Below are 24972 nucleotides of genomic sequence, written 5' to 3'. Positions count from 1 at the left end.
CAAGCCAGGCTACCACCTGCATGGAGTGTTACTGCTGCCACTACAGTCGATCAATTCACAGATATCGCTGTGAGGAGAGAATCTTGGCTGCACATCAAAACCCACTGCTGAAATTCACAGCACTAGCAGAGCTAATGAAACGGCTAATGAAACAACAACACTCTCTTAAGCAGAAGTCAGTTAATTGCATTAATGTAGGATGATCATTCTTCCTGGAAGGGGCATCTTTCATAGATGATAGGCTTTTTTGGACTCTGTTTCCAATCTCCCCTTTTTCAGTTCAGATGGCAAAGAAAAGAATCTCGTATTGCAGTACCCTGCAGGAATTCAAGAAAAACCACAGGGGTGCGGCGCTGGAATAGCTAATAACAAAGTTCAAATATATATATACACATAAATTGCACTAAACCCAGATGTGGATATAAAGTGACAAAAGTGCAAAATGCAAAGCTAAAGGTGATATTGGTGAGCAATATCGATGCGCTGAGTGTTAATAACCATACACAGTCCTGAAAACAGTTCATATAAAGTGCTTAGAAGTGATGATCCATCTGAGGGGATCTCAGATAAGTGCTCGTTACAATATCCTGGTGGCGTGCCGTGAAATTGTTAGGAATACGCACTCACCAGATGCGCAACCTTTATGCGCATATATGCATATGTAAACTTCAAAGATGTCTGCTGAAGATCTCCTTCAGAACCGGATCAGCCTGGTCTGGTCACAAGCCGATAAGAATCCCCTTCCCCAGGGCAGTTTGCAGCACCTAAGGCCTCACTCCGGAATGGGCTCCATACAGGTATCCGCTCAATTATATTTCATCTTTGAAATTGCCATCAAACAAATCCTAAGCAGCCAGACCTCTGGAGATCCTCTGAAACACTTCTGTGTATTAGATAGGAATTTCCAGGATCCAAAATGGCCGCTCGGTCACTTCCGGTTCCGCTGTGCGTCTGACGTCACTTCCCTTGATGCGTTTCGTCATTGGACTTAATCATACGGGAATTGCCTTATATATTTAACCCTGCAGGAATTGCCTAATATATTTAACTGCTTGCCAACGCAGACTTGTTTTTGAAGTGGCAAGTTCAGGAGAAGTCTATCTTATCTTTTATTACATAGCAAGTCACAAGAGGGGGGGAGAGGCGCACGTGCCCTGAACCCAGAAGACATTGCCAGCATACAGTACAGGTATGTGATTGTGCCTGTACGAGCCGTCCACCTACAGTAAAATGCTAGTGGTCAGCCAGCAAGTGGTTACATTGGATTGTCAAAATTAAGTATTGTTATTAAAATGCAGATATTATAAAATGAAATGTAAGCTGTGACCAAAGCTACCTGCAATAATAAAATGCCAGGTGGAGATATAGGAAGAAGCTGGCAACAAAACATATTCTAATGAAAGAGATTTTTACAAACTGGAAAGTTTGGGCTAATGTGGACATTTGTGCACAGGGATGAAGGCAGGGCAGCCCTGTGGGTACAATGCTTGTTAAGTGCGAAACAATACATTAGGAACCCTGGCAAATCAAATTTCCCTTAAATAGTGTCATATATAGTGGTGGCACAAGGATAACCAGCCATGTCATTTAACCACTTGCCCTCCTGAGGATTTACCCCCCTTAATGACCAGGCCTCTTTTTGCTACTCTGCGCTGCAGTAATTCAACTGATAATTGCGCGGTCATGTAATGCTGCACCCAAACGAAATTTACATCCGTTTTTTTTACACAAATTCTTTTGGTGGTATTTGATCACCTGTGCGCTTTTTATTTTTCACGCTATAAACAAAAAAAGACCAAAAATTTTGAAGAAAAACAATATTTTTTACTTTCAGCTATAAAAAATATATAGTAAACTCAAAGTTGGTTATAAATTTAGGCCAAAATGTATTCTGCTCCATGTTTTTGGTAAAAAAAATCCCAATAAGTGTATATTGATTGCTTTGTGTGAAAGTTATAGCGTCTACAAACTATGGTATAGATACTGCAATTTATGCCATTTTTTTGCTATACAGCGCTGCGCTAGTTTAACAGACAATTGTGTGGTCATGCAATACGGTACATAAATAAAATTTATGTCCATTTTTTCACACATATAGAGCTTTCTTTCAGTGGTATTTGATCGCCTGTGCGTTTTTTATTTTTTGCGCTATAAAAAAAAAAAAAGCCTGACAATTTTGAGAAAAAAAAACAATATTTTGATATTTTGGACTTTTTACTATAAAACATGTACAGTAAAAAAAATTTAAAAATCAAATTTCGTCATAAATTTCGGCCAAAATGCATTCTGCGAAAAAGCCCAATACATGTAAATTAATTGGTTTACGTGAAAGTTATAGCGTTTACAAATGGCGGTAATTATACTGGGATTTTTAATTTTTTTTAATACTAATAATGGTGGCAATCGGTTACTTATGGCGGCGATCAGCGACTTACGGCGGGACTGCAGCGGACATTCTGACATTGGGGGGGAACCGACTTGGGGTCACTGACATCCCAAGTGACACCAATACAGTGATCAGTGCAAAAAAAAAAACACTGACACTGTACTAATGGCACTGGGGAGGAAGGGGTTAACTTTTTTATTTACTGAAAGGGTTAACTGTGTGAGCGGGACAGGTTGGGCGGTGGCGCACCTCCTAACTGTTTTGCAAACACGTTTTAAAACGTGGTTTTGCCCAGCCGTGCCGCCCCCCCAACGTATTTCTACAGTGGCTGGGCGGCATGTGGTTAAAGATAAATTCTGGGTATGGATTTTATAATATAGTTGCATTGATCCAGCTTTGACCAATGTAAGTATGCATATGCCATTCCTCTGGGATCCCTGCAGAACTAGAAATCACTGTAGTAGTAACTATGGTAAAAATTCCATACCTAGAATTCATCTTGAAGAGGTTTACAGTAAGTCTTCCAGTGTGTTCCCTTCACCTTTGAATTCTCTACTGTTGTCTGGTGTGCTTCTCCTTCCCAATTATCATTTCTGACCACTGACAAGTGCGTCAGCGGTCATATGACCCATAGATACCGTAATAAAAACATCAAACAAAACTTCTTGGGTAGTGCAAAAAAAAAAAAAAAAGCTCATTACAAAAAAAACATAAAACAAGCTCATCTCCACCCTCAACCACCAACTAGTTTGGCTGGACTTCTGCTTTTATAAATATTTATTAAATTTTTCCAATTAATATACAAAACATTTCAACATTTCTATTAAAATAATTATCCCAAATGTTTTCTCTTCTTACATAAATTATCCCTGTATATGACTTTCTTTCCTTGCCCTCCCCCCCCTCCACCCCCCCATCTCCTCCAACCCCTCCCATGCTCAACATTCTTTTTACTCTCGTTAACTCCATATTATTCTGTTGTTTCTAAATCTCAGTTCTAAGCCAGCTTCCAGGAATATTATCTCTTCATATATTTCACCTTTTCTCTGTATTCTTCCCAGCCTTTCCATTTTTTATTATATAACTCCAGCTTGTCCTCGTGCGTGTAATACAATCTTTCTGTCCCAGAGATCTGATTTACTCTAGCCATCCAATCCTCCTCAGTTGGCACCTCTCTTTTCTTCCAGAACCTGGGTATCAGACTCTTCGCTGCGGTCAAGTAATGCCATATCCCAGAACTCTTATATGTTTTCACTGAGAGTTCTGAGATATGGAGGAGACATACTTCTGGATCGAATCCTATATTGATTTTTGTGATTTTCCCTATCAAATAAACTATCCTCCGCCAAAACACCTGTATTTCTGAACACTCCCACCACACATGATACTACGTGCCCACCTCTCCACAACCTCTCCAACACATCTGTGAGATTTCTGTATTCATCTCGTGCTCCAGATAGGGGGTAATGTGCCATCTATTCAAACCACTTATAGTTTATTTCCACTTCTCTCATACTAATATTTTCGTGAATTAATGTGAACATCTTCTTCTTCTCCTCCTCCTCTATTTTTCTTCCCATATCTCTTTCCCATTTCTCTATGTGCATTAATTTTGTGTCTATATCAAGTTCCATTAATATCTTGTGTATTTTTGCCGTACCATGTCTACCATTTCCCCGTGACTCAAAGATTCTCTCAAATGGATTCCAGTCTTTTCTAGTTCTTATTGGTTTTGGAAGGCTTTCAAAGAAATTCTTCAGTTGGTAATATCTTAGTCTATCCATCTTATTAAAGACTTCACCCTTTCTTTCCTCCATATCCTTATATGACCCCATTTCCTCTCCTACCATTATATCTCTCAATTGCGCCTCCTGTTTTATTATCCATTTCCCTGCTATACTATCTTTTCCCGGGATGAAATATTTTGTGTTCCTAAGTGGCATTAGTTGTGAATTAAAAACCCACCCCTTTTGTCTGTGTAATAAATCCCATTCTTTTAAAACATTAAGAGTGTACGTGCTTGTGCTCTCCTCTAATTCTCTATGTTGTGCAGGGACCCAGATACTATTACTCAAACTTTTTCCATTCAGTGCTTTCTCAATTTTAACCCAAGTTTTCTCCGGATTATGAATCCAGTCGAAGATTCTTGCAATAATCCCTGCTTTGTAATATCTCCTAAAATCTGGTACCCCCAATCCTCCTCTTTCTTTGCTTCTGGTCAGCGTTTCATAACCTATTCTAGGCTTTTTATTCCTCCATATGCATTTTATTATCATTTTCCTCAGTTCTTTAAAATATGCCTCTGGGAGTTTGATTGGGATCATTTGAAATTTATATAATACTTTGGGGACTATTACCATCTTTATCAAGTTTATGCGACCTATCCACGATGGATTTCCATTTCCCACTCTTCTCAACTCCTCCTTGATTTCATTTAATAGCGTTATATAATTGGCTTTATAAAGGTTCTTATTTGAGGCTGATAGTTTTATTCCTAGATATTTTAATTCTTTATCTCTCCAAAGGAAAGGGAATTCCTCTTGTAGTTTTTCTTTTTCACTATTTTTGAGATTTATGTTTAAGATTTCGGTCTTTGTCGGGTTAATTTTTAGGTTTGACAGGTCTCCGTACTCCCTCAATGCTTTCATTAGATTTGGAAGTGATGTTCTAGGGTTTCCTACATAAAACATCAGGTCATCCGCATAAGCCACTACCTTGTGTTCTCTATCACCTATCTTTATTCCTTTTATGTCTATATTCCTCCTAATCATGGACAGCAAGGGCTCCAGTGATAACACATATAGCAATGGAGACAATGGGCATCCCTGTCTTGTACCATTTGACATCTTAAAGTACTCTGATCTTTCTCCATTTACCATTATGGTAGCGGTAGGCCCTCTGTACAACTCACTAATTCACCCTCTCATTCTATCTCCCATTCCTAATGCTTCCAGAGTATCCATCATAAAACCCCAACTCACTCTATCGAATGCCTTCTCAGCGTCTATCGACATCAGTATCATTGGGGTTTTCCCTTTTTTGCCCTCCTGTATAAGCAACAATGATCTCAAAGCATTATCTCTACCCTCTCTTCCCGAGACAAACCCCACCTGATCTCCATGTATCCACTCCGGCATCAGCTCTTTCAGTCTATTTGCCAGAACCTTTGCATATATTTTAGTGTCTACATTCAGCAGCGCTATTGGACGATAACTCGCACATTGTGAGGGATCTTTATCTTCCTTCTGTATCAATACTATATTCGCCTGTAAAGACTCTCCCCTTATCTCTATCCCGTTCCCCAAGGCGTTCATATAGATCTTCATTTTGGGGATTAAAAGCTCTTTATATTTTTTATAGTATTTGGCCGTATATCCATCCGGACCCGGGCTTTTCCCTCCCGCCATACTTTCTAATGCTATTTTTATTTCCTCTAAAGTTATTTCTGCCTCTAGAGAGTTCCGTTGTGTTTCTCTTAATTTCGGTAGGCCTGCCTCCTCTAGGTATGTCTTTCTTTTCCCTCTATTTACTATTTCCGTTTTCCTAAGCGTATCCTGAGGTATGATATTATACAGCTCATTATAATACTCTTTAAATATTCTAGCAATATCCTTGGTTGAGTGTACAAATTCCCCCTTGGGATTTCTTATTTTCTCGATATAATTTCTATTTTTCTTCTTTCTTAAAGTTCTCATTAAATACTCTCCCCATCTGTACCTTTCACTTGTTATTTTATTAAAGACTCTTCTTTTTTCCTCCTCCATTACATTCTCTAATTCTTCTTTCTTCTTTATTAACATCTGCATTATCTCCTTAGATCTTTCCCTTTTATGCACCTGTTCAAGATCATATATTTCATTTAGTAATCTATTTATCTTTTCTCTCCTTTCTTTTTTCCTTTTTGCCCCCATTGCGATAAGTAGACCTCTGATGTAAACTTTATGTGCTTCCCACACCGTTGCAACCGACACATCCTCTGTTTCATTCTCTTCAAAAAACCATTCGATTTCCTTCTCAATTCTTTGACCAATCTCTTCCTCCATGAGAAGTGCCTCATTCAACCGCCATACATAACCTTCTTTCCCTTCCCTGCCCCATCTTAACTTCATTGCAACTGGGGCATGATCCGACAGGGTACTTCCTTCAATTTTTACTTCTGCCACCAACGCTATCATTCGATGTTCTACTAAAATATAATCTAGTCTAGAATAAGTCTCATGAACGTGCGAAAAGAAAGTATAATCTCTCTCCTTCATATTCCTAATTCTCCAGATGTCCACCAACTGACATTCATGCATTAATTTCTTTAACATTCTCAAGGATTTGCTTTCCTCCCTCCTCACAGAGGAAGTGGTGTCTATCGCGGATCCATACAGATGTTAAAGTCTCCCGCTACTATCATATACCCACTTTTAAAATCCATCAATCTCTTCAACACTTCTCTCATAAACCTCTCCGGCCTCTTATTTGGACTGTATATGTTTGCTATTGTACACTCAATTCCCAGTAATTTTCCTCTCAAAAATAGATACCTTCCCTCCAGATCCGTCAATCTCTCCTCCACCTCAAACCTTATATTCTTTGCGAAGCCTATAGCAACTCCTTTTGCTCTTTTAGTTGGTGAATCCGCATAGAACCATGTTGGAAAATATCTAGTCCTCAGTCTAACCTTCGACTCTATCTCTAGGTGTGTTTCCTGCAAGAATACTACTGAGGCTTTTCTATGTTGAAGTTCTTTAAATAACCTGAATCTCTTTCCTGGACAGCTTAACCCTCTTACATTGTAGGTTATATATTGGATTTCTTCCATCTTACTCTTTTCCTACCTTCTCTCTCTTCCTCCTTCCCTTCCTCTTTCTTGTTCCTATAGAGCGTTTTTATCCTACTACCCTTTTCCCTCCCCCTATCCCTCCCCCCCTCCCTCAATACTCCCCTCCCCTTTTCCCTCCCCCCCCTCTCTCAATGCACCCCTCAATCCCTTTCCTCTGCCTCCTCCTCCCTCCCCCCCTCTCCCCCCCTCCTCCCCCCTCTTTTTAGGCCTTCCCTTTGCCTAACCGTCATTTGTGGAGATAGCGTCCACCTTTGACTTAATCCTTAGGGCTTCACTCCTCCCGTGGACAGCCTCCCCTCCTTCCGGATCCCCCCTTTGAACTCCTCTCTACCTGTACTTTCTAAAGAAGAAAAAAGAAAAAAAAAAGGGGTCAGGCTGGAGGAACTAGGGAGAGAAAGAAGCGATGGAATGGGAGCAAGGAAAGAGAGAAAAAAAAAAAAAAACACAATTCTCTCCTCTTCACTCACCCTCCCCGCCCCTCCTCCCCTCCCCCACCCTCCTCCACCCCTCCCCTCTCCCTGATCTACTTCCCCCAGATTCTTCTTCCCAACCATTTATTTCAATTTTCTGCATTTCCAGTCTATCACAAAAATTTCTCAAGTCCTCTAGGGACCTCAAATGGGCTGTTATTCCATTTTTCCATCCTATTAAAGTCTCCGGAACTCCCCATCTATATTGCACCTTCTGTTTTTTCATCTGCTCCAGCAAAGGCCTCAGAGTTCTCCTCCTCTGGAGAGTCTCTAGTGACAAGTCCGCATATATTTGAATATCCATTTCTCCATACTTTATAACTGATTTTCCCTTAGTTTTCCTCCAGAGTCTATCCCTTTGCTGTAGATCATAAAATTTTACAAGTATGTCTCTCGGCCTGTCCTTCTCATAATTCCCCTGGAGTTTCCCATTTCTAGAGATTCTTTCTATATTAGTCCTTTCCATTATATAGTTCAGTATTTTGCAGACGATCTCTTCCAGTATTTCTCCCTTTAAAGTTTCCGGTACCCCTCTTATCCTTATGTTTCTCCTCCTTTCTCTATTCTCTTGAATTTCCGCCTTATACTGCAATTTTTCCTGAACTTTTTCCATGTTAATTATCTTCTTCTCTAATTCGGAAATAATCTGGGTCTGATTTTTAACTTTCTGCTCCGTTTCTTCCACTCTTAACAACTGCCCCAGGTCATTCCGAATATTTACCATTTTTTGCTTTATTGTTCTCTCCAAATCTTTAAACATTTCTGTCATCTCTTTTTTATTTGGAATTTGTAGATCTTTTTCTATCTCTGATATTTGTTGATTGCTGGTGTCCAATTCTAGTGATTGTTTAGGACTGCTTTGCATACTTAGATCAGATTCTCTATCATTTCTGCTCTGGGGCCTTTCTGGGGTCACATTTCCCTGGGATGTATACTTTTTAATTGTCCCCGTTTGGGTCCCTTTAGGCCCGGTTCCTTTTGTACTTTTATGTTTCATTTCTTCTGTAACTTTTATTTTCTTCTTATAGACTTATACTTTACAAAACAAGGGAATTAATAAGGTGTAGAGGTAGAATTCCCAGCTCTATCTTCCCACCTTTCTATGCTCCTTTGGCTGCACCTTGCGCTCTTCTCCTTATTTTTATTGTTATTCTCTGGGGGTCCCCCCCTTTTCTCTCTCTCCCAGCTCTATACGGTTTGTTTGTTTTTTTTATTTTTATAATTGGGGCCTCCGCCAGTCTCACTCACCCATCCTGCGCTTCTTGTGAGACAGCTCCAGGCTCCACTCTCCAGCTTCCTCGATAGGTTAGCTCTCTTCCTCTCAGGGGGACCCTCCAGGACTTCCTCCACTCTCTTCTGCCTTGTTGGTTTGTTGGTTGGGGAGGCCCACCATCAATCCCCTGCCAGGGCTCCAGAGGTAGCAGGTCGTCCGACAGAACAGGGATCTCTCCTGCTCTCTGTCAGCCTCCGGCCGAGCGGCCGGCTTCCTTGCCTCCCAGGGATGCACCGCGGCCTGTCACATGTCCCGGCCGCGCCTCCTTGTTTCCCGGCGACCCGGCTCAGCGTCCCCTCCTCTCTTACCGCAGGCAGAACAGAAGCCAGCAAACCCCCCGGTCAAGGTAGGTCTCTGGCTTCTAAGGCTCCATCTCCGTGGGGGGAATTTTTAAAGTTCAAGGGGGGGTAGGTCGGAGGAGCCTCGTGTGGGAGCTCCTAACGCGAGCTCTCCACCGCCGCCATGGTCAGGCTCCGCCCTCCGTGCTCGGATCGGCTGGACGTCTGCTAAACCCACAACCGCAAAATCAATCTGTATATGTAGTAAAGCATTCTTGTTATACTCACTGTGGAACCTAAGGGGTTAATCCTTCACACTGTGTAAAAATGATGTTTGATCCTGTCTTCTCTGATCCTCCTCTTCTTTTACTGTCCCCAATTCATCTGCTGAAACAACAGAGCCTTGGGGGCAAGCTGCACATTTTCTTTCTTCTCAGTGCACGTGATCAGCACAGGGCCAATCAGCGCTGTCCAGACAAAAAGTCAGAGGTTATGCAGCCTCAAAGGACAATCTTGGGAGACTGAAAAATCTTCCTACAAGCTTTAACCAGTGCTCTGCTGGACACTGGTAGAAGCCACAAGACTGCTGTAATGTAACTGCTGATGAGAAAGGGTATTTAGCAGTTTATATTTACTACAATAATTGCATTTCCATGTCGTGTGTACTGTGGGAGACCAGATATAGTGAATGCGGGGTCCTGGGCTTAGTAACAATTTAAGAAGGTAAGCAAATCAAACTCTAAGTTTAGATCTACTCCCATCCTCATTCTAAGCCTATTCCATCTACCCTGTAACAGGAATGATGTGTATACATACCTAATCTGAAGTAGCTCTTGTCTGGTCACATGACCACAGTAAGCCTATGGGTGACATCATCGACCAGGCTCTGCAGCCATTGTCTGCAATCTTTCCTCTACATTGAAGCCAGCATATGTGATCAGACTGGAGCGACTTCAGAATTGTTACGTATATGTATCTTTTGTTTTTCAAGGTTGATAGAATCAGCTTAGAATGAGGCTGGGAGAAGATTTGACTTACCTTCCACTTTAACCTCCCTCCTCTATTCCCCATCTATAAAAAACCAATGAAATTGTTTTTTTCTTGAGTTCTAATTTTAAAGGCTTGGCTGTAGGGTTCGTTATTTCTTATTGAAAACAATGTGGGAAATCAGTGATTACACTGCCAGCTTTTTTAACACTTTTCTCATTATAAATCTGCATGTACAGATCTTTCCAGTAGAGGGAGACATCCTTTTAAATTAAGGAGATACAGTACTATTGAACTGCCCTATGAACTCAGTATCTTCCCTGCAGGTATCTGGAAAACAAAATTGCTATAACAATTGGCATCAATCTGTTCTTAAATTTATCTAGTGCCGTCTAGCATCATGTAGGGACACCTGAAGGACCATTTTGCTGGATGTCCCAGTTTTGGGTAATGGACAGGATGTGATATAGTTGAAACAAAGCTGACCTTTTATTATATAAAAATAACCATGTTTTTTTTTTTTGTAACTGTTCTTTATTCATTTGTTAAACACTTTTGGCAGAGGTACAATTGTTGCAGATGGTAATTGATACATTTTGTCCTTCACTAATTGGCATGTTGTGAAATGAGCAGCAAAGTCATTTGAGACAGTCCCAGAGGTAATTAACATTGCTTGGCGAAAGATAATCTACTGTAAAAACTGGAAATGAGCAGCGCTGAGAGTGACCTGTAGTATCCTTACTGTTTAGGAGAAAAAGTTGAAAATCACAGCACCAATCACAATGAACACATCCCCAGGATATCTGCAGTGTAGATGAGACAAAAAGAGGTCAGGGTGACAGAGAAAAGGAGGCAATGGCAGGAGGTCGGCCATTCCACACACAAAGATAATGCAGTCAGAGAAGCTGTAACGTGTGTACAAGCACTTGAAATTTCTTTCAAATTTGCTGATGCATCTAACGTTATTGTAATTTTTTTTGTCATTGATTGAATGCACATATATGAAACATTCAGCGATGAGATGAAACTTTGCCATATGTGAAGGGTGTATATAAATTGGACTGGTGGGTGTTCCTGCTCACATGTTCCAATCGCTTTTTTATTTATTTATTTCAGGTACTTATATAGCGGAGTCAATTTACGCAGCGCTTTACATATATATTGTACATTCACATCAGGCCCTAACCCTCAAGGGGTGTACAATCTAAGGTCCCGAACTTACATTCATGTATACACATACTAAGGCCAATTTAGAACGCTTTTTTGCGTTCCTTATATTAAGTAAATGGCATCATGGAGATCTGGAGCCTCATGTATGTGTTCAGCAAACCCAGGAATTTGGAGAATTCACCACCAGAGATACTGACTGGTTTGGTGATTTTACTCTTGAGCATGAACCAGTAACCAAAATTTTGATTGGTTTAATCCCCTTTAACTATAGGGCTATGTTGTTTAATGCTATTGTGCTTGTTTATCTTTAATAAAGCTTACTGTTTTATGCTGTTTTATTTCAAGAAAACCTGTGAGGACAGCTATTACTTGTCTCAGCTGGGTCATCCATCCAGCTCTGGAGCTTGGTTGATTGTGTTAGTTCCAGTGCCAAGTACAGCCAGTTAGTATTATGTACTACTACGATGTGTCGTGCACAGAACTAGCACCTCTATATAGTGTAGGGCAGTGGGGAACTTGAGCTCTGGAAGAAAGTCTCCGCTTAGACATGTAACATTCATCATGACAGGTTTTCTTTAAATTTGTTAATAACCTGGCATCTTGTTTTATTTATTTTTTTAATCTGCAGGGTCTCACTTACACCTCGCCAAGGCTTACCACGCTTAGTCCTTAAAGGAATCTTCCAGGGTGCCAAAGTAGTGCGAGGACCTGACTGGGAATGGGGTAACCAAGATGGTAAGTAGTTTGGAGATCCTTTTTAAAGGACAAGAATTAAGGAATATCACTAGACCTAAATATAGGCAAAACCCTGTAGTGATTTTTGTTTTCTTTGAAGTGGATTTTCTACCCTGTTCAAAAAATGTTCTAATAAAGATTCATGTGAAACATATGTTTACTGTGAACGCATTTGTAAGATGTATTACAGTGAGATGTGTGGAGAAGGGCAGTATTATTATTATATTATTATACAGGATTTATATAGCGCCAACAGTTTGCGCAGCGCTTTACAAAATGAAGGTAGACATTGCAGTTATAATACAATTTGGTACAAGAGGAAACAGAGGGCCCTGCTCGTTAGAACTTACAATCTAGGAGGAAGGGTTGATTGATAGAAAAGGTAATAGCTGTGGGGGGGATGAGCTGATGGAGGAAATAAATGATGGTTTACTAGGTAGAAGCAGGATTGACTTCTTTAAAGCGAAAGAAAGGTTTTCAGGGATCGTCTAAAGGTGGATAGATTAGGAGACAACCGGATAGATTGGGGTTGAGACGCCATTTTTTTGTTTTCTGTTATTTTGAAAGTGTAAATGATGGAAATAAAATCTAACTTTTGTTGACATATTATAAGAATGTCTAATCTGTAATTTGATGCCTTTTGGAGATTTTTCCATCTTTCCTTGGCTTCTTTATGCACATTAATACAAATTTTTAGCTGGGGTGCGCAAACTTTTGATCCCAACTGTATGTACAGAGAGCAGAGTTCAGCTGTGTGCTGAGTACAGAGTGTAGGGTTCAGGACTACATAGAATTGGTCCACTTTAAACCAAAACGGCATCCTCTTTCCCCCAAAATCACCCCCCACCTCCACTACAGAGTTCTGCTCTCACCTCAAAATCGCCATCCTTCATAGTACCCTGATAGAAAAGCAAGCTACAGCTTGCCTTGATAGGAGCATGGATAGTGCAGGCTTCAGGGCAGGCACAGGCTTCAGGAGGTGTTGTCACCACACTAGCACAGCTATGCGCATCCCCTGCTCCTTTGCACTCCCTTCTCTGCTCTCAGGGAGGGTTTAGTGTGGCTGCCACAAGAAGAGCACTGTCAGCCTGTGGACACAGAAGTTGTGCTTCTGTGTTTTCAAATGACTGTAGTGTGCAGCAAGCACAGGGCTAGTGCCGGGGCAATAGAACTGAGTTCCGTCACATTTTGGTTGAAAAAAAGCCCTGAATAAGTGAGATTCTCCCATCCCCACTAAACGGTATGAATGGAGAAATCTCCATTGCCCGCTATTGTATTCAGACATCTGCAGCATTCATGGCTGTCTGAATACAATTGCACTGCCGAAGAGTGCATCTGATAGCATACAGTTACTGTTCAGCATATACTTTTCCACCGAGCTCAGTCAATATTTTGATTGACTTTTGTCAAACTGGATGCTGCTTACAGGTAAACCCAGGACTCGAATTTCAGCTGATTCAGCTGATTCCAGGTAAAATTCAGAGTGTCTTTAGATAGGTTTATGCTAGGGAGAGAATGTTTCCTTGACCCCATCAAATGTCATCTTCCCCAGACAAATCCCAGTTTTGTTTAATCCTGGTAATCACACCATTATGAAATGCTATTTCTATTAAAAAGGGCCTCATATCTTTATTAACATATTTATATTCTGGAGGTAAATGAAGGCCATTGTTAACAGTAAAGTATTGATGAATATACCAGCACAGAATAATGATGGTGCTGCAATATTTCTGTTATGGTAAAGGCATAGTCAAAAATAGAATAGTGTTTGTTTTAATGTAAACATTTTTCTTTGTGTTGTGTTACCTAGGTGGGGAAACTAAAGTTGGTCGGGTTGTGGACATCCGTGGATGGGATGTGGAAACAGGACGCAGCGTGGCAAGTGTAACGTGGGCTGATGGCACCACTAATGTTTACAGAGTTGGGCACAAGGGCAAAGTAGATCTAAAGTGCATTGCGGATGCTCAAGGAGGACATTACTACAAAGATCACTTACCTAAGCTGGGTAAGACAGACAGACAGTTTTCATTAACATTATTATGCCAGTTTTATTAAATTTTTTATTATGTCAGTCAGCAACTCACTAAATAATTACCATTATTCATTAACATGGCTTTGTATTTATGGATAGCTAATCACCTCCTTTTGTGGGAACAAGATAACAACATCTTAATATTTTCCCAGGCTGATCAGTGTTGACCTCTAACCAAATATCAGTTTTTGGAGATAAAGTAGGAAATTGTGTAATGCTCTGATTTTAATGCTTTCTGTATGCCCATGGGAGAGATTTCTCCTCATATCCTGCCAGAGTATTCATAGAACTTGGGTTTTAGGCCCATATGTTCAAGTGATTGGACAAGAACTAACAAAGCTTTTGAGGATATACCTCCTGGGCATCTCCCCTATAACCCTACCATGTTGTGAGTCAGTTTTTTTGCTAAAGTCCTAAGGCGATGGACCTCTTCTTATTTACAGAGAAATAATTCTTAGCTTAACTTAGCTCAACTCCTTCACTATCTTTCAACATAACATTAGAAACCATGTATCCAGATCATTGCAACCCCACTAAAACCTTGGGAGCTATATCCAGACCCCACGCTGAGGGGACAGCCTATAATGTTGCTTTGGCAATTGAACCCTGCATGTGCACTCACTTTTGCAGTCTGTGCAATATGTATAGTTAGCTGCAGGTTGTTATACAGGCCCAGCACTGTGGTTTAGCCCTGTGGAACCCAGATCCTGAAGACCCCTCCGGGGGGGGGTATGCTCACCATGATGGGTGAGGCCTGAACCCCATATAGGGACCAGTGTTGTGCAGAGGTAAGACTCTGTGTCTCTGACCATTACTGAAACAACCAATGTTGTCTTTGGAATGTATTCACCTTAACAGTGTAACGTTTTGAACTAAATTTCAACTACTCAGAGCTCGGTTTTAGGTGGATGACCAGGTATTAGATCATACCACAGGTCACACTTTCTCATCACTTCACACCCCTTATAAGGTGCCAAGCTGCTTTCCCACCCTCTGATATGAGGACATTAGCTACAGCATGGTCTGCACCTGCGTTACTGCATTTGCCTCTGTGGATATGATTATCCTATCTCTGCAGTCTACTTTGTGAGTGCCTGCCCCTCAGGCATAACTGTCACCTGAAGCAATGGTGGAGACCAAAGAGGAACTACTGCAAAAGCCCCGAACAACGCTCAACCTCAGTAATGGTGCTTTCTGCGCATCGGGGCAGGATCTAATGTTAACACCAATCTATGCATCCAATTCTGGGTTCATCTCAGGCACTCAACATGTGGTCTACCTGACCAAGAAGGACTTTTCTGCATCTGTATCACCATTCCTCAGACAACTCATTTATTTATTTCAGGTACATATATAGCGCTGCCAATTTACGCAGTGCTTTACATATATATTGTACATTCACATCAGTCCCTAACCCTTAAGGCATGTACAATCTAAGGTCCCTAACTCACATTCATACATACACATACTAGGGCCAATTCACCTACCAGCATATCTTTGGAGTGTAGGAGGAAACGGGAGTACCCAGAGGAAACCCATGCAGGCACAGGGAGAACATGCAAACTCCAGGCAGGTGGTGCCGTGGGTGGGATTCGAACCAACAACCCTAGTGCTGCCAGGCGGAAGTGCTAACCATTTAGCCACTGTGCTGCCCACAGCCATCTCTGTCTAGAGCTCCGAGATGCCAGGCTCTTCTCCATACTCACTGGCTCTTCTTTTTTATATTTTTTCTCTCTAATATTTTGAACTTCTCAACATACAAAACATTTACAGACTCCCCTCCCTTATCCCAACACATATATAAAAAAAAAAACTCAATCACATGCATTTAAATATGTCTACAATACTTTATTCTTCTTCGTTCATGTCACTGCGACACTACTCCTGAGACTTTTAACTTTGCACCCTGTACCATTGATTGAGATTACCATTTTAGGCTCATTATCTACTCTGCTCTCTCAACCAAATACTATTGGTCTCACTCTTTCTAGGCTCTCAGTGGCTTTCAGTTAACAAAGGTCACCATCCGATGTCCTTTCATAAAAATTCTTCACAACCACTGAGCTCCCACAAAATATCCTCATCCCTATCACAAACATGTCTACCTCCCCTTTCATATACCACACATAGGGGGAGCTTCAGTAAAACTGGAGCCCTCCAAATCTGGTGCAGCTGTGCATGGTAGCCAATCAGCTTTTAACTACAGCTTGTTCAATTAAACTTGACAACAAAACCTGGAAGCTGATTGGTTTCTGTGCAGAGCTGCATCTGATTTTGTACTCTCCAGTTTTAATAAATCTCCCCAATATTCTCCTAATTTTCGCTTGTCAGATCCACATAATTTTCTGACCTCTTAAGTCATCCAAATTCCCCACATTTCAAATAATAAATCAACAGAATCTTTGTGCAAGTGCATTAATTCTTCCATTAAACATAATTAAACTTTGTCAAGTCACCCTCAGGGCACTGTTGTCTTGTTTTGTTTGATATTGTAAACTTAACAAAACACTTTTAAAAAAAAAAATAACCTAATGCAAGAAAAAATTAATACTACTACTTTTGTGGTCCATTCTTTCAATGCAGGAATTTCCTATGAGCACCAATATTATAGAATGAGCCCTTTAGCTGCATTTAATAAATAAGGTATTGGTGATCTCTTGTATTGTGATACCGAAGTGTCCACTAGGCACTTCCACCATGTCCACCACTTCATGGGCACGCATATTCCTGTTAGTTTAAAAAATATTATCAACTATTCCTTTCCAAAAAAAGTGTATTTTTAGGACAGTTCCACCATATATGTGCAAATATTCCATAGGAACTACATCCCCTTCAACAGAGTGGAGTTATTTCTGGTTGGGTTTTTTTGCGTAACATAGCACTTAGCCAGTAATTTTAAATGTATTTCTTGTTCAGTAATTTTTATTCATTAGTAAAATTAAGGCACAATTGTACAAAGAGCAGCTAATCCATCCACGCAGGGGCTATGACTGGCGGCATCAAGTGGAACAAATATACATCGGATGAATAAAGGAGGACGAGCATCCTCCACAAACATTCACATTAAACACAGAACATAACATGTAAACCTGTTGGGGAATACCCCATGGATATCAGAGGTAGCCCAGGTATTAAAATTATCAAAGCATGTTCAAACAATCTTGGCTGCTATGAACAAATAGGATGCCAATTTTTGTTGACAAGTGAATAGCTCTGGGATAGGGCAATGCAACAGGGTGAATTTCGCCTCCTTTTCGGATGGTCAAATGGAACAAAGAATACAGTAATCCAAATATGCGAGACCAGAAGCCTACCAGTTGTGAGCATGTCCGCCAAGTATGTAAAACATCCCCACAATGGCCACACCAATAAAAAAAGCAGTCAGAAGAGGTTGGATTAGTGTGAATATGCAAACGGGGCCAAATACCACCAAAGAACACTTTGTATGCCACCTCCAGGGTAGCTGTGTTAAATGAACATTTAGCAATAGAAGACCAGGCTTTGCTCCAGTCTGCCGCATCAATTTCAAATCCCAGGTTTTGTTCCCAGTGGGCCACATAAGAAAGAGAGGTATGAGATAATTGACTATTTAGAGACGCAGTGAGTGAGGAGATGAGACTCAGGGAGTCGGGGAATGCTGGCAGATATGCTCAAATGTAGTTTAAGGGATAAGACAAAGTGCGTGAAAGGCAGGATATCAAGTGTTGAAGTGGAAGGAAACTGAAATACTCTGACTGGGGGGTATCATGGGATTCACAGAAGGTAGCCCATGTCAGTGGGGAAGGCCCAAAAGACTCTTAAAAGCTCTTTTTACACTTGCAGGCCCGACTTTGTAACCAGTCATCACTGCTATGTCTGTCAGACCACAGGCAACTGGAACTGGACAATGTATAACTATCACAATCCTATTTTCCTACCTTAACTGAACAGTTGCAGGATTTACCTCCTGCCCTGCTCCTTCGTGCTGATGCCCTAGAACTAGTCATGACACAAATTTCTCGAATGGCTTGGATTTCCACTTACATGTGCAGAATCTTGTGATTCAAAGCCTGGTCAGCTAAAGCTGCTTGTAAAAGACACCTCACACATATGTCCCTTTGCTTCCAGAGTATCCCCAAAGGTCCCAGCAACTCTTCTTGTCCTTCCAACAACTCAGGGCATCCAAGTCATAGGTTAATCTGGATGACTTTCTCCTGAAGGACTTCTCTCCCTTCTGACTGTCTGCAAATGCCCACAGGTCAATTCAGAGGCTCCAGGCATTCGCTAGATGATCAATTTCTAAAATTCTGCTCCCAAGCCTTCTCGTCACTTGGAATACTTGTGTCTGGTTTTAGACACATCCAAAACAAAGGTTATCCTTCTAGAGAAGAAAATGCTTTCTCTCAATGAGGTCCTTCATGAGAGTACTAAGCCTCATGATAGCCTCCTTTGAGGCTATGCCATTTGCCCAATTTCATTCAATACCTCTAAAGCACAATATTTTGTCAACTTGGAACAAGCACGCTCCTTTTCTCAATCTACTCGTGCTCCTGTTCAGCCCAGCAAGGAATTCCCTAGCTTGGTGGGTCTCCAACTCAGTCTCAACAACTCTTTTCCTTCCCTATCCCTGGAAAGTGATAATAACAAACCAGTCTTTCAGGCTGGGGAAGAGTGTTCCAGTTCCTCATGGTCCTGGCAGCATGGTAATCGGTGGAAGCCACATACCCTATCAACATCCTAGCACTCAGAGCAATAAGGATGGCTCTGCAGCACTGGACCCCCCTTCTGCAAGGACACACAATTGAGATACAGACATAGTCACAGCTGTAGCCTACATCATCCACTAAGGTGGCACCAGGAGTCATGCAGCCTTGAAGGAAGCAAGCCAGATCATCTCATGTCCAGCAACCTCTGTGGTCCACATCCCTGGAGTGGACACCTGGAAAACAGGTTGCCTCAACCGCAACTGCCTGGATCAAGAGGTAGGGGCCATTTTAACCTGATATGTCAGAGATGAGGAACCCCTGATGTGAATGCCCTGGCCTCCAGGTTCAACAACAAATTACCTCTGATTGTGGCCTGGCCAAGGACCCTCTAGTGCTGGCATTGCATGCCTTGATAATCTCCTGGTCTCACTTCAGTCTCATCTATGCCTTCCCTCCAGTGTGAATGCCACCCCGTCTGCTACACAAAATAGAGCAAGAGAAGAAGCTGGTGATTCCCATTGCACCAAAATGCTTTAAAAGAACCTGGTACACAGGCATACTTGGACTACTAGATGACCTGGCCTCTCCCCATCAGGCCAGACCTGCTATTTCAGGGCCTCCACCTGCTTCTCAGTCACTACCTTTAATAGCATGCCTGTTGAAACCCAGGTCTTTACAGATTTTAAGTCTGTCATTTCTACTTTGCTAAAATCAAGAAAAGCCTCTTCCAGAAGGATCTATTATCTGAATTGGGAATCCTTCTTTGCCTGCTCTGAACATGTGCACTTCAATCCCTGGCCATTCTCCTCAGACATTTCGTGTGAATAAGGTGTTTTCACCCATGAATTCTATAAACCGTAGAGACTGTATTACAGTATGTAAAACATTCTAAGAAGTAAGCAGTTTCTGAGATGCAGCCACTGGCACCAGTAAGACTGCCATAATTAAAGGTGCCTAAATTATGCAGCTTTCCCCATTTTTCAAAAACTGCTCAACCTCTCGACTATTTCTGCATGCTGTACATTTTGTGTTGTAGCCATGCTATTCTCTGTAGGACTATACCTAATGATCATAATTATGTATTGGTTCCTAGAGTTTAAGGACATGTTTGTATGGTTTATGAAAAGAAAAAATATGTGGATAGTTTAGCTCCAATCTATTCAGTGCTACAGCTTTTATAATAACTGAATATTTCTAAAGCCTGTCTTCTAAAGCCCCTCATTTTACTTTTGGCAGCACGTTTGATGTACAGTGCCTTGAAAAAGTATTCATACCCCTTGAAAGTTTTCACATTTTGTCATGGTACAACCAAAAATGTAAAATGTAAATGTATTTTATTGGGAATTTATATGATAGACCAACACAAACTGGCACATAATTGTGAAGTGGAAGGAAAATGATAAATGGTTTTCAAAATGTTTGTAGAACCACCTTTCGCTGCAGTTACAGCTGCAAGTCTTTTTGAGTATGTCTCTACCAGCTTTGCACAACTAGAGAGGGAAACTTTTGCCCATTCTTCTTTGCAAAATATGTCAAGCTCTGTCAGATTGGATGGAGAGCGTCTGTAAACAGCAATTTTCAAGTCTTGCCACAGATTCTCAATTGAATTTAGATCTGGACTTTGACAGGCCCATTCTAACACATGAATATGCTTTGATTTAAACCATTCCATTGTAGGTCTGGTTATATGTTTAGGGTCGTTGTCCTGCTGGAAGGTGAACCTCCGCAGTCTCAAGTCTTTTGCAGACTCTAACAGGTTTTCTTCTAAGATTGCCCTGTATTTGGCTCCATCCATCTTCCCATCAACTCTGACCAGCTTCCCTGTCCCAGCTGAAGAAAATCATCCCCACAACATGATGCTGCCACAACCATGTTTCATGGTGGGGATAGTGTGTTCAGGTTGATGTGCAGTGTTTAGTTTTCCGCCACACTTAGCATTTTGCTTTTAGCCCAAAAAGTTAAATTTGATCTCATCTGACCAGAGCACCTTCTTCCACGTTTGCTGTGTCCCCCACGTGGCTTCTCGCAAACTTCAAATGGGACTTTGTATGGCTTTTTTTCAACAATGGCTTTCTTCTTGCCATTCTTCCATAAAGGGCAGATTTGTGGAGTGCATGACTAATAGTTATCCTGTGGACAGATTTTCCCACCTGAGCTGTGGATCTCTGCTTGGTCTCCAGAGTTACCATGGGCCTCTTGGCTGCTTCTCTGATTAATGCTCTCCTTGCCCGGCCTGTCGTTTTAGGTGGACAGCCATGTCTTGGTAGGTTTGCAGTTGTGCCATACTCTTTCCATTTTCAGATGATGGATTGAACAGTGCTTTGTGAGATATTCAAAGCTTGGGATATTTTTTATGCTCTAACCCTGCTTTAAATTTCACCACAACTTTATCCCTAACCTGTCGTGTGTGTTCCTTGGCCTTCATCATGTTGTTTGTTCACTAATGGTCTCTAACACATCTCTGAGGGCTTCACAGAACAGCTGTATTTATACTGAAATTTAAATTATACACAGGTGAACTCTATTTGCTAAATAGGTGACTTCTGAAGGGAATTGATTCCACTAGATTTTATTTAGAGGTATCAGAGTAAAGGGGGCTGAATACAAATGCACACCACACCTTTCAGGTGTTTGTAAAAAATTTGAAAACCATTTATCATTTTCCTTCCACTTCACAATTATGTACCACTTTGTGTTGGTCTATCACATAAAATCCCAATAAAATACATTTACATTTTTGGTTGTGATGTGACAAAATGTGGAAAATTTAAAGGGGTATGAATACTTTTTAAGGCACTGTATTTACAGCCAGTGTTGTGCCTTTGTTGTTTTTAGGAAAACCAGCAGAGATTCAGAGGAAAGAGAGTTCAGAACGGCATCCGTTCCAGCATGGTGACAAAGTGAAGTGTCTTTTGGATATTGAGATTTTGCGGGAAATGCAAGAGGGGCATGGAGGATGGAACCCAAAAATGGCTGAGGTAATTGGCACTGTAATGTTTGTCATTCATTCAAGCAGTTTTTTTTTAACTTGTAATGTCTACAGTGGTCAGTAGATTTGTTTTGTAACCTTGCATAAAATAGGTCTTTTTTGATCCCAAGTATGAAAAGGAGGAATCTGTCCGTGATCCTGCAGCCCTGGTTCTTCTCAGTGGCAACCAAAATAATTTTCCCCTGGTTAGGAGCCAACTGAACAGAAAGTTTAAGTGAAAATGCTTGAATCCATGTGTTTTTGACCCTAGTATGACAACTTGGCAAACTCAAAAGTCCCTATTTTTGAGTTTAAGTTATGATTGTATACTCCATTCGTTGCAAAAAACTTCTGGTTTACTATTTATGCAATCACCTACTGCTACATTGTAAGGCAATGTGACAAGATAAATTTCAAATCAAACCAAGGTCTTTTTTTTGCAATCTGTGGTTTGTCAAAACTGTTTGATGTCATTGTATTGCATTCTTTTTATTCGTTGTTTAAACTTTTTTTTGGGCTGTGCAGTTTATAGGTCAAACTGGAACAGTTCACAGAATCACAGAGAGGGGAGATGTCAGAGTGCAGTACAACAGTGAAACACGTTGGACCTTCCACCCTGGTGCTCTGACAAAGGTACCGCGAGATGTATGTGGCACAGAAAACAGCAAAATATATATAAAATTAAAATGGAAATAATGAGTAAACATCTTTTCTCTCTTATTTATTCCTCTCTTCTTATCAGAGTTAGGTCCTTTCTCTTCTCATTTTGTTTTAGTTTCACACTTGTTAAAAGAAGCTGCACCTCTGGATTAATCAATGGACCCCAGCACTTCCTGATAATAAGGTGCCTAGGAGTTCCACATGTATCCTGGGAGATTGGTGTCTTTAGCTTGCCTAACCCTAAACTGTCCATCCAAACCAGACATAAATAGAATAAGGGGAAGAAGCTTAGGAACAGATATAGATAGGCTTTCTCCCCCTATTCTTTCTAGGCCATCTAGATACCATGAAGAAGTACTGGAAATCCATTTTATACATATTTATTTTCATAATATAGGATTCATGTTGCATTCTGGCCATGCTGTTGATACCACCTCTTTAAGTTCTAGTATTAATACTAGAAAAGAGGGGCGGCTAAATGGTGTGATGGCTATAGAGTAAAAATCCTAATTGTGTCCACTCTGACTGTCCCGATTTCTTTTTATATAAATAAACCACAGATGGCCATTTTTTTTACATCGGTATCAAATTCTGAAACTACATGCAAATGTAATTTCAATAGAAGTGTGTAATCACAAGGTCCTGACCAGAGGCTAAACCATACCTTATCTGCAATGACCCTGCAGGTGAGATCTGGTAGTATTACACTATATGGAAAAAAAGCAGAGGGCGCACCAGCCTAGTGCATTATCGTAAAATATATTTTTTGACAGGATTAAAAAGTAGGTATCGTACTCCCAATCCACATAAAGGTCAAAGGCATATCACACTGAACAGCAGTATCCAATCCACACTGCATATAAATCCACTATTGGAACCCTGGACTTCCAACAGGTTAACACATTTCGAGAGCTTAGCCTCTTCCTGAAAGCCAACACACTGAGAATCTTTACCTCTCTTATATATGCTCTCTAAATGCTGTTTCTAAGACTACATGTGGGCCATCTCTAATTCGACCAGGGCCGGAGACTGGCGTCACATGAGCTGTTCGTACACGACATCACAGATGTAAATGTACACATAAATAAAACCACCATTTGAGCAATACCAAATAGCATAAGTGATAAAATAACCACAAATTAAATTAAAAGCATAGAAAATGTACATATGAAAAGAATATATATAGATAAAAGCTATCCCGTAAGGACATAAAAGATCTTTTTTTCATGAAGATTGTAGATGTTCAATCACACCCTGATCTCAGTATGTATCCGCAATAGCTCATCTATATGTACCTGCGTTTCATGATATACAGGTAATAATACAAGTACTCATAATAATACTGATAGGGGGCACCCATACTGATTAACAGCTCGTAGTAGTATACAGGGAGTCTGTGTGAAAGGAAGGAGCATAACAACCAGCTTTCATATGCACAAGAAGAAAAACCTACTTTTTAATCCTTTCAATAAATATTTTTTACGATAATGCACTAGGCTGGTATGCCCTCTGTTTGTTGTTATTATTATTATTATTATACAGGATTTATATAGCGCCAACAGTTTGCTCAGCGCTTTACAATATAAAAGAAGACAATACAGCAACAATACAGTTCAATACAAGAGGGTTAGGAGGGCCTGCTCCTTGGAGCTTATTTTCTTTGTATCCAGTGCTATTGGACTACCCTGGCCCATTGAGGTCAGCAAGGAGTGCATTTTCCAGGACATCTGAGATGTAACCATAGCCCTAGCCGAGTCCATCCCCAAATGCAGGAGTATAAAGTTTGCAGTATTACACTACATGGCTGGCAGGTAGATCCCATTTATGTTGCTTTATAGAGGGAAAGATTAACAAGAACCTTTTTTTGTAAAGATGGAAAACCCATTTCACATTTTATTATACAAGTTAGCACTTGACAGAGCTTCGACATATTCGAGAGTTGAAGAGTACCAGGGAACTTCACCATAGTTGACAGCTGAGGAGCAGCAGCAAGAGCTCACACATTTTACAGGATGTATAGAGAGAGACACACACACACATTTTCGCACTTCCAGAACACAAATTTGGCCAAGAAAGCATACTACTAATGGGGTTATTTTGTTATTGATAGAAGTTAAAAAGGTAAAAAAATTCTGGGACAACCAGAAGATTATCATATCCTAATCGTACAGTACAGGACACAGGGCTTGTATTCATAGACAATGGGTTATATGCAGGCTACTTTTGGGTGATTCGACACTAGTAAAAACTTTTAGTACTGCCCTAGTGCATACTAATATAAACCCCCCCACTCTGTGAGACTTCAGGGGGTTTTTTACCAGTGTTCTAAGGAGAAGTTTTATTCCTTCTTTCTTCAGACACTTCTATCATGATCTAACCACTTATTGCCCTAGGCCAGTGGTGGGCAACCTTTTTTTTCAACTGAGCCAAATCTCGCCAAAACCATGATTGAAATTTATTTTGAGAGCCACATTTTTAAAACTGAAAATACATCTCC

At 40.7% G+C, this 24972-nt stretch overlaps 1 protein-coding gene across 8 annotated transcripts in view; it reads left to right on the top strand.

Moving 5' to 3' along the window:
- The window catches only part of MIB2 (MIB E3 ubiquitin protein ligase 2), a 162567-nt gene that overhangs the window by 81419 nt on the left and 56176 nt on the right, over positions 1-24972 (top strand). For 6 of the 8 annotated variants that reach the window (XM_089652546.1, XM_089652544.1, XM_089652538.1 and 3 more), the window contains 4 exons: positions 12024-12130; positions 13941-14135; positions 21683-21825; positions 22341-22460. In XM_089652546.1, coding sequence (XP_089508672.1) covers positions 12024-12130; positions 13941-14135; positions 21683-21825; positions 22341-22460 — 565 coding nt within the window. The remainder of the gene's footprint in view (positions 1-12023; positions 12131-13940; positions 14136-21682; positions 21826-22340; positions 22461-24972) is intronic. The other 2 variants (XM_089652545.1, XM_089652542.1) reach the window with 1 other exon arrangement.

The sequence above is a fragment of the Staurois parvus genome, unplaced genomic scaffold, assembly GCF_062004578.1.
Source record: "Staurois parvus isolate SC_StPar_1 unplaced genomic scaffold, SC_StPar_1.0 ptg000686l, whole genome shotgun sequence".
In the NCBI taxonomy this organism is placed as follows: Eukaryota; Metazoa; Chordata; class Amphibia; order Anura; family Ranidae; genus Staurois; species Staurois parvus.
This window is presented reverse-complemented; position numbering and strand designations above follow the sequence as displayed.